Raw genomic sequence first — 10,526 nt, forward strand, 5'->3', positions numbered from 1 at the left:
TATCTTAAGTGCTCTGAACTCACAGCTGATCTACCAATGCTTGCTTGGAGAGTGCTTCTGACTTGTCAATTTTATTTCCAAGAACAAGCAAAGGAATTCCACCTAGAGAAGGTTTCGTCAAGAGTTCATGCAACTCGCTTCGAGATATAGGAACACTGTCTCTGTCAGCAGCATCTACAACATACCTGTTTTTGCACATCCATCAATTGAGAGAGCTTTAATACACATGACAAAAAGAACAATGCACAAGAATCTTTGTTTCGTTAACGGGCAACAGTAGATATTGATAAGAGCAAGTACTGAGTTTTCTGTTCAAAACCATTCCCAGGTAACTTCTCTTGATAATAAAACTTTTAGGATATAGTTAACCCTTCACATAGGTCATTATTAATTATGTAGACTTTCAATTTAACCCCCCTTTGATGAAAAATTCTTAGGGAAAGGAAACCATGAAGTCATTGTTTGAAATCCCGAATGCTATTGCGCCCTATTGTAAGGTTTTAACTTTTAATCCTAAACCCTGAAACTACAGAGTTACCTTCTATTTGATCTACTCTCATTATAAGAGCTTCTATAGATATTCTGCTCACTAACCAAATTATCTAAGGTGAGATTCTTCCAACTGTTTCCAGAATATTTAATACTTCAACTTTCTCTACTATATAACCATTCTTAATCCTATCTTGTTTACAGTGTCCACTCGTCCAACTTAACATTCTCATCTCTGTAAAATTGAGCTAAGTTCTTGGCTTTTTTAGTTGCCAACACCACAGGTCTTGTTTCCTTAATCACATTTTTCTATTACAAAATAACACTAGAGCACACTTTAATTTTCATTCACTCATTTTGAATCCTTTTGTCTACATATATCCCTTTATTTTCTGGTGCTTTGTATCATATGCACAAAATACTTAAACCACATGATTTGCAGTATTTTATCTTACAAATAGGAAGTAATCCCCATAATGAAATCCTATGCTGCAGAAAGTTTGATTTTAATGCCTAAACAAATTCATATAAATTCAAAAACTGATATTATCAAGTACCTTAAACCCAAAAGTTAATCCAACAACACACAACTTGTGATTCAAAACCAATATAAAAAGCCATCAAAGTATACGTGCCAAGAATGTACAAGTCTGTAAGAGTAAGAGAGAACATTAAGGGAGACAATACACTATAGCTGAGACGCCGCGACAGTAACGCTCCCACATTGTTCTGAACCTCCTCTGGCCACCAAGGTCCCAAAGCTTTATAGTTACATTCCCCTTGGTGACTTTCCTCATGTTGAACCCAACCTGGTTTTCATACCAAAACATTAGTGTCCTATTACAACTACAAACAAAGTGCTTAGAATATTCAAACGTGCAATTGAAAAAATGAACAAAAGAAGAAAGATACCCACAGTTGGAATCATGTCCTCACTATAGCCCCCAGTCTGGTAAAAAAAACAAATAAATCAAATATTAGGAATAAAAATTTTAGCCATTAATCCACTAAACTGTATTGTATTGAACTGAATTGAATTTTCAGGGCATGAAATTCAGAACGCATGAAACTCACAGCAATTGAATTAACAAGAGAAGTCTTCCCTGCATTCTGAAGGCCTACAAGGGAAAGCTCCATCTCCTGTTTAAAAAACAAGCTGAAAAACAAATAGCAAAAGAACAATAAATGAATAAACAAAGAGTTAGAACTTATAAGTAAGAACATTCATGGAGCTAACCCTCAAGGTAACCCCTTTACATAAAATCAAACACTATCCTATCTTTTAAGGGCTTTTGAATCAATAAAAGTAACATGAAATTGTAAGCATGTACAAAGATCGAAGCCCTATTATGAGAAAAAGAAACACATGAAACTGAACATAGAATATGTAAAGATTAAGAAATTATGTAATTGAATGAGAAGATGTATAATAAATATATATACCTGCGAAGCCAATTGAGAAGGGAATCCCAAAGACCCATTGTTAGGGAATGAATTTGAATGAAAGGGATGAGAAATGGGAAGAAAGAGGCGTAGAGAAGAGGAGAAACTTCGGCGATGAGGAAAACGACAATAAAAACTTGAGTTTTGAAAGATTGGAATCTAAAGAGAGGTGGCTACCGGTTAACACAGGATACGACTACAAACAATAACATTATTTGCATAACTTTTCCTTTTTTTTTAATACATTTTAATTAATCATATTTAATAAAAATATACGAGAAATATAAACATAATACATCCATAACATTTGTAATCTATATTGTATTGTGTTGTGTTCTGGTAGCTTGTGTTGTGTTGGGATAATCGCTATCTAATATCTGTATATCGCTGCCTACACTGTTGTGATCAAATAAATATCTTTAACTGTTTTAGTGATACAACGCAATTCCTCTCTCATTTCTAGTCTTCTAGATGATAAGTTGGTTGTTAAGTACTACTGTGTTATTGTTCTATTCAAATAAAGTAAAAAGAAAATTATACTCCCCTTTCTATTTCTAAAACATATATTTTCTTTCTTTATAATTTAAAATTTTTAATTTATTTTAAATTTTTATGTTAATTAATATTAATTTTATCTATTTTTTAAGAAAATAAATTATTTTTTATCAAATATTCTTTAACAAAAAAAGTCATTAAATTTTACTTACCAAAATATCTTTTAATAAATTATTTTTTTATTGATTAAATTTTATTTTTATCAAAATATTTTTAAAAAAATATATAATAATTAAATTATTTTTTAAGATACCTTTCAATAATCTTTTAATTATTAAATTGTGATTTTATCAAAATTTTTGTTAACAATTATTTTTATATTTTACTATTACTTTTTGATATCAATATATAATATTTTAACATTAAATAAAAACTTTGTGTTGAAAATTTTGTTCCATTCCAACATTAATCAAGTGAATTGCCATATTAACTCAGTATTGTAGAATGGGCTATCTGTTATGATCATTTCTACACAGTTGGAGTAAATTCGGAAGCACTATAATGGAAAATCATCATCATATATTTCAAAAGTTGACATCACATTTTGCTTATTTAATATATACCGGAAGTTGAAACTGACTACAATTTTACAAATTCCAACTACTTATTTTAGAGTTCTATCAAGAAGGAATTTGACAGGTGAAATCCCACCTGAACTGAATAACATGGATGCTTTGACAGAGTTGTAAGTACATCATTATATTTAAAAAAAATAAAAAATAAAAATTTAATTTTAAAAATATAAAAATAAATAATTATTAAATATTTAAAATTTATTATAAAAAATAAATTAAATAAAAATTAGACACCAAATTATAAATACTATAAAATTCACCCAATCTTATTTACATGTGCTGATGTGCATGAACGTGTTAGTTCAAATATTATCCTAGATGTAGGTTTATGTTACCATATTATTAGGGGTGGTAATGGATAGGATAGAGTAAGGTTTGAACTCAACCCTAACCGTACTCGCGGGTTGAGTTTTTAACTAACACTCAATTCTATTCTATCTGTGGGTTGAGAAATACCCAACCCTAATCCTACCCGTGCTCAACCTGCGGGTATCTGACCCTACCCGCGGATTGACAAAAAGAAACATTATAATGACACAAATATCTCATAAATAACACAAGTATCTTTGGTTCAATAGCTAAAAATCTTTTGCACATGCTTAAGGTCTATTACTCTATTGTATTCAAAAATGTTTCTTATTTTTAAATTTTATTCACATGATCTTACCTTTTATTTTTTTTTATTTTAAAAGAAACTCATCTACTCAAATAAGGATAGGCAACTATTATTCTGCTCTTAAATCAAATGTATCCCTACAAAATTTTTTCAGAAAATATTCTTTTTCAATTCACTTTTTCTTTTGTACTGTTATGATATTTATTATATTAATAATTTTCAATAAATATTTCAGTGTATGGTATAATAAAATAAATATAAATTAATTAATAAATTATACAATTTAAAAATATTGTTTATTATAAAAAAAATAACTACAAAATTTAGAAATTTTAATACCTCTTGACTCTTATTTTTAAAATTTTAATTTATAAGTTCACTAAGATAATATGGATCAAATTATAATTGGATCTAAAATAATAAAGAGTAAAATATAATAAACTAAACATAAAATAAATCTTAAAATAGATACTAATAAAGTGATGCATATTTAATTTAACTTGACTAATTAATAAGAGTATTTAATATAACTTAAAAATAATAAGATGTTTGGTTTTCTGTAATTATTAACCACTGTCTTGACCAATTATTTATGTCTATCTTGAACAAATGATTTAGTCCTATTTATAAAAAAAAAATATTCTCTTAAAATTCATATTGCTCTTGTAATTGAAAAAAAATTAACATACGACAGTTTTTAGTTTATTGACTTTATTCCATGTAACTTATATAAAAAAGAATGTGTTCGAACTATATCTTTAAATTAAATAATCTTTTGTTAATCCTTTCCCTCCTTTTCAAGCAGAGAAAAAAGGTCAAAAGTACATATGTCATATACATGTTGCATGTAGAAATAAATAAATTTGCCAAAAATTCCAACATTCCATTCTTGATTATCAAGAAATTAGTAAACACTTCAGAATATGCTATACTTGATGTTTAACATTTAATCAAAGCCATTATACTCTTAATTATTAGGATACAACTATTAGTCCATGGCCTTCTCTCTTATAAATGGATGTTCTAATCCGTAGTAATGACCATACTAATTCTATGGTAAACACTAAACACCGATTAAAAGAAAAAAAAAAAAGAAGCCTAAATCATCATTAGTAACGTCCCATAAAAGTGTTATGTCTATATCCGGTGGTGCAAGTAGTACCTCATCAGCAGCTATAACAGGTAACATGCATACGATCTCTTTTAATTATTATTATTACACTAAATTAAAGATATTGGGAATAAACTGATAGTGGATAAGAGTCAAATATGAAGTAGTGAATAATTTAAGACCGCACAACCATATAAGTTTACATATGTAATAATGTAAATAATGTGTTCTAATTAAGTTCCAACGTATTAATATGCAATTTCAAAGTCTAATAATTGAATGAATAACAATGAGCACGATAACCTGTGTTTATGTACCTTGCAAGAATAACAGATTGCGACGAACTGGGTATTGTAGTGGCGGAAGAAGCAGAGCATGTAAGAGAACGCATTTTTTGGGGATCAGATAGTAAGTTTTCTGTTCATAATTTGTTTTGACGGAAACATATCAATACACTAAGGTGGAACATACAAAGAGATTGCTAGTCCGATATGGAACGATTATCAACAGCCTCGGTTGTTTTCATTCTAAAAGATAACTTCATTTTTTTTAATTAAATATTTTAAAGAGCAATGTTATATGACTAGTAAATATTATTATTTTCGGTAAGTAATATTTTATATTTATATTTACAGATATTTTACATACAAAAAATATATAATTTGTACTTTGTACCTATATTTACTAGAATTTCACACAATTAAATTAATACACTTTCCACCCACGTTTTTTTAGAATTTACATATAGATTAATAAAATTTATTTGTTAAAGACAATATAGTATTTATACTTGTCAGACGATAATGAAAAATACTAAAAATTGATACCTCCAAGAGTTTTTCTATTTTAAATTAGGGAAAAATATTCAATCAATCGCTTCTTGTAATGCAAGAAAGCATTTTTATACAGCACATTTTTTTTTGCAGTTTTCAAATATTTATGAAAACTCTGATATATTTGTTTTGAAATTTGCACAGATGCGTATAAAAGGCAGATATATAAGGCAGCCATTACAGGGGATTGGAGTAAAGCTTTAAGATATAATATAACTGATCCTACTCGGCTCTGTTGTCTTTTGACTAAGCAAGGAGACACAGCTCTTCACATTGCAGTGAGCATGGAACAAACCAGCTTTGTAGAAAACTTAATAGATCATATGAGTCTGGAAGACATACAAATTCGCAAGGTAGATGGCAACACTGCCTTTTCTATGGCTGCCATTTCAGGGAACCTGCAAATTGCTAAATTACTACTTCGCAAGAATCCAGGATTGGTTTGGATTAAAGGACACAAAAACATGCTTCCAATTGAATTGGCATGTTGGGCTAATCAGCCTCTTATGGTGAATTATTTGTTTGAAAATACTCGACTGGATTATTTGAACCGTCACTTATCCATTGAAGAAGACATTGTTAGGGTGTTTTTCTTGGCTCTTACCACCAGCAATTATAGTAAGTCAAACTCTCCTTCTTTCTTTCTTTTCTTTGGTTTAATTACTTCATATAATTTCATCGAATTTTCAATTAAGTCCATATACTTTATATCTTTTTAATTGGATCTTTGTACCATATTAAATTTTGTAATTAAATCTTTATCGTGACAAAAACGTTAAAATTAACAGAATATTCTATTGAACTATAAGAAACATTCAGTCAAATATTAAGTATATTCATTTTGTTTAACAGAATATTCAATTAATTTTAAATTTTTGTCAACTTAATTACAAACCTGATATAATATGAAGACTCAATTGAAAAGAAAATAAAGTATAGAAACTTAATTAAAAATTCAATAAAATTATAAGAACGGACAAGAGTAATTAAAACTTTTTTATGATATATATTTATGAAAACGCAAAAGTGGCAATCCTGTGACATTATAGGTGTGGCATCTTCATTGTTGGATATGTATTCCGAACTTGCCAGAGCCGAAAACAATGACGGACTAACTGCATTGGAAGTCATTGCCAAATTGCGTGAGTTTTCTCATATCTTAATTTAACTATTCTGCATGAAAAATGCTACAGGTTAATATTTTAGTGCAGAATTAGTCAATATTAGTTTAAATATAAAAAAAAAACATTGCTACTCACCTAGCATTTTTCATTCTAATTTAGTTCTATTTAATTTCTAATATAGTATCAAAGTTATATTAAAAGTTATTAGTAATGTATCAAGTTCACATAGTCTAAAATTAAAAATTGAAAGAAAAAAATAAATAAAACTTGACATACGCGCTAACAGATGATAATTTTAAATTCTTATTTTATTTTATTTATTATTTGTTTTTGTATTAGCCTCGGAGGGTGATGAAGCTGGATATAGAGACATTGTGCGTATGGTATTTGAGCATATGGAAGGGGAAGAGTTTGAGTGTGCAAGAATTTCAAAAGCAATGTTTGATGCAGCAAAATTAGGAAACGCCATAATTTTAGAATTTATGTTTGGATACAATGCAAATTTGTTGATGGAAGTGAATTCAAAGGGGCAAAGCTTACTTCACATAGCCATTCTAAATCGACGAGTAACTACATACCAATTAATATTGAGCAAGGGTGCATACACCAATGCTATTCTGCAATTCCTTGATTTTAAGGGAAACAATATTCTTCACTATGCTGGAAAGCTTTCAGCTGCAGAAAGATTTGGAACACCTTGTCATTCTCTACTTCTCAGTGAGGAACGATGGTTTCAGGTCAACTAAAAAATGTTTTTCTTTTGAAAACTCTAACTAAATTAATTCTAAATAAAATTTTTTTTAGGTATTCTAAGTGTAAATTATAAGGTGAAAACTCACCTGCAATTGGTTTTCATGTGAAGTTGCTAGTTGAGAATGATAATTTTCTACTAAGAACTTTATATGAAGACAACTGTACGTGAATCTTATCCAAATTATAATTGTTGCACTAATTTATTAGTTGAATAACAAGTCATAAGGATATAAAACTAAGAATGATTCAATCTAAACCAACTTGTTTTGATCTGAATTATGCGTAGGAAGTGGCAAGCATAGTTCCAGGTGCATTTAAAAGCATGAAAAATGTGAAAGGACGAACTCCAGAGGAAATATTTTATAAGAAACACAAAGAGCTTCATGAAAGAGCTATGTCAGAACAGAATGAAACAGCAAACAATTTTATGATTATTGGAACTCTTGTTACCACCTTGGCTGTAACTGCTGCTCTCACTATTCGGACCAACACTGTTCAAGGACCAACTCCTGTCTTTAAAGAGACCACATGGTACATATTATTCCTTCTATCAGTCGTTGTTGTAACAACCGTCCTTGTTCTTTCAATGCTCTTTTTCACTTCAGTTATACACAGCCCACGCAAGCAGAAAATGTTTGACCAGGTCAATGCTCGTCATCGGAAGATTGCAATAGGGTGTTTGCTTCTTTTTCTTTCCATAATCACCATTACTTTCACTGCTCTTTGTTCTGCTGTTTTAATCTTCTCTTTCTTCCCCAAATGGATCTTCATTTTCATAATTGCACTTTCTTCTGTGCCATTGGTCTGCTGTGGTAAGATCTATGGTTTTGCTACCTCAATAAGTCTTTTGGTACATAAGAATGATCTTTTCTGAAGGCTCCTTCCGATATAAGAAATTATCTGAATAGCGATTAATTTTAAAATAAGGCCGTCAAAGTTCAAACAAATGCCAAATCAAGTTGGTCATTGACGAGAGACTAACTGTTTTTGGTCATGGAAAAAATCAATCGATCGAATTGGTCGGTAAAATCAGTCTCTATCCAAAAGTTTCTTGTAATGTTTCTTTGATTAAGTTGCTTAATACATTGTAAAAAAAAGGCTATTAAAAATGTTTGTAAGATGATTCTTTCTAGAAACATCAAAGTTGTTCTCACCTCTTTAGCCATATATATTTCACAATTATTCGTAAGAATAATCTTATATATTCAAGTTTTTTTAGAAACTAAGTCTAATTAAGATAAAGAATAAAATTTAAAATAATATTAGTTATAACTAATTTTTATTATATTAGACTAATTTAATTAAACTTTATTAATAAAAAATTTTGAATGTATATTATTCTATTTACAATTCCTAACTAGCGTTCCTTGATTCTCTCCGTAAATTACATTAAGCATGCGTTACAAGTACCTCCATCTTGTATTACTGAAATTAAGTGTTATAATCATGTGACACTTAAAAAATTGGCAAAAAATTTTATGTTCCTAAAATATTTGCATCATTAAATGGTCCCATAACAAAATATATTTTTTAAATTTTTTAATAACTGTTAAATAATTTTTTTTAATTTTAATTACAAATTAACTCCATATATTTTATTTAATTATAAAATTTATTTTTTATTTTATAAATTATTATTTTATCATTCATCTTTATTAACAATCAAAATAAAAAACAATAACAAATTTGATCTTCTATTGATCGTAATAAATTTTTTGGCCATTCCAATCGATTAAAAGTTTATATTTGATCCATGACATTCGTTCAGGACTGTGAAATCGTTTTCTTTGAAAATCGGATTATCAAAACAATGGATTGAATTTCAAGTTTCTCATAACTCAATCAGTTTGACTACAGATTATCACAAAACAATCGATTGAAAAGTGCAAGACAGCATGATTTTCGCAAAAATTAATCCATTGGTCATATTACCAGTTGATTGAACGATGACTAAAATGTGAGTTTTTTTAAAATCAATCGATTGCTTATACTGTCCAATCAATTGAATGCTTCAAAACAACCTGAAATCTCATAATTCAATCGATTGGTATGTTACCCAATCTATTGAAGTTATTAAAACAATATGGATTTGTCCAATTCAATCGATTGAAAGCTTCAAAGCAATATGGATTTGTCCAATTCAATCGATTGGTTATGTTACTCAATCGATTGAAAGCTTTTACAATTTTCTCTATTTCTATGCACTATAGAGATATTTTAGTTTAAAAAGCTCATATTTTTATGATGAAGTAATGTCATTTTCATTTATTATTTCAACAACAATGCCATACAAATTTTATGTCTTGTGAATTATATTTTATTTTATATAATTAATTTATGTAAAAAAATTTCATATCTTTTTATTTATTTGCATTCTATTTTGTTCTTTTCATTTGTTCAAGATTTGACCTTTCTATTGAATCTTAACTAGAAAAAAAATACCATGCAATATATATCAAAGCATTTTAATAATCTGTTCATATATTGCTAAGATATATATGAAGCATATATATTACTAATTTTTAATAACGTTACTTTCATGTTGTGCTCTGCATTCTGAGCCTCCAATAACAGCTCCGGAGATGACACCAGCATCACTCGACAATTCGCCAAATCGCCATTCTGCACGATAAAGAGCACAGAAGGATCATTGGATTTCAATACAAAATATTTGAGCAGACATAAAAAGCAGTTAAAGCAGGAGAATATTGAATATCTCCTGCACCGCCGATATTCCCTGCACCACCGATTTCCAGTTGGGGGTGTTTGATATGAATTTCTCAAAAAGGAGGAACATTTTAATCAACGAATTTCCTGTAAAAAATAAGAACATTCATTACCAGCTAATACATTATTTCAAAAAAGGGTAAGTCAAGAGACATTATAACTACCAGTCATCGAGTCATAAGCCTACACCACTCTCTCATTATACACGATTATAATGGTGAAATTGAATAATTGGTGATAGATTATTCACCAATTTATAATGTTAATATTAAAGAAAATATAAGATTAGAGTATCTAAAT

General features: G+C 28.9%; 2 protein-coding genes across 2 annotated transcripts in view; one reads left to right on the forward strand and one right to left on the reverse strand.

Annotated features, from left to right (window-relative positions):
• LOC107457940 (ADP-ribosylation factor-like protein 8c) overlaps positions 1-2,134 on the reverse strand; it is a 2,863-nt gene extending 729 nt beyond the window's left edge. The window contains exons 1-5 of the mRNA XM_016076134.3: positions 1,933-2,134; positions 1,564-1,645; positions 1,406-1,438; positions 1,177-1,298; positions 24-185 (exon numbers count right to left, since the gene is read on the reverse strand). Of these exons, the coding sequence (XP_015931620.1) occupies positions 24-185; positions 1,177-1,298; positions 1,406-1,438; positions 1,564-1,645; positions 1,933-1,970 (437 nt within the window). The 5' untranslated portion in view covers positions 1,971-2,134. The remainder of the gene's footprint in view (positions 1-23; positions 186-1,176; positions 1,299-1,405; positions 1,439-1,563; positions 1,646-1,932) is intronic.
• Positions 2,135-6,085: 3,951 nt separating this feature from the next.
• LOC110273950 (uncharacterized) lies at positions 6,086-8,546 on the forward strand. The gene is made up of 4 exons (XM_021127496.2): positions 6,086-6,240; positions 6,672-6,764; positions 7,086-7,483; positions 7,786-8,546. Exons 1-4 carry the CDS (start codon positions 6,087-6,089, stop codon positions 8,371-8,373), a joined length of 1,233 nt encoding a protein of 410 aa, XP_020983155.2. The 5' UTR covers position 6,086; the 3' UTR covers positions 8,374-8,546.
• The last annotated feature ends 1,980 nt before the right edge of the window (positions 8,547-10,526 follow it).

This window comes from Arachis duranensis, chromosome 7 (assembly GCF_000817695.3).
Source record: "Arachis duranensis cultivar V14167 chromosome 7, aradu.V14167.gnm2.J7QH, whole genome shotgun sequence".
NCBI classification, from domain to species: domain Eukaryota; kingdom Viridiplantae; phylum Streptophyta; class Magnoliopsida; order Fabales; family Fabaceae; genus Arachis; species Arachis duranensis.

Bases quoted from the DNA above. Each gene is read 5' to 3' on its own strand.
- LOC110273950 (XM_021127496.2), top strand. From the start codon at position 6,087: ATGCTTCCAATTGAATTGGCATGTTGGGCTAATCAGCCTCTTATGGTG. The intron at 6,241-6,671 runs GTAAGTCAAACT...GTGACATTATAG, and splicing joins TCTTACCACCAGCAATTATA to GTGTGGCATCTTCATTGTTG. The intron at 6,765-7,085 runs GTGAGTTTTCTC...TTTTTGTATTAG, and splicing joins GGAAGTCATTGCCAAATTGC to CCTCGGAGGGTGATGAAGCT.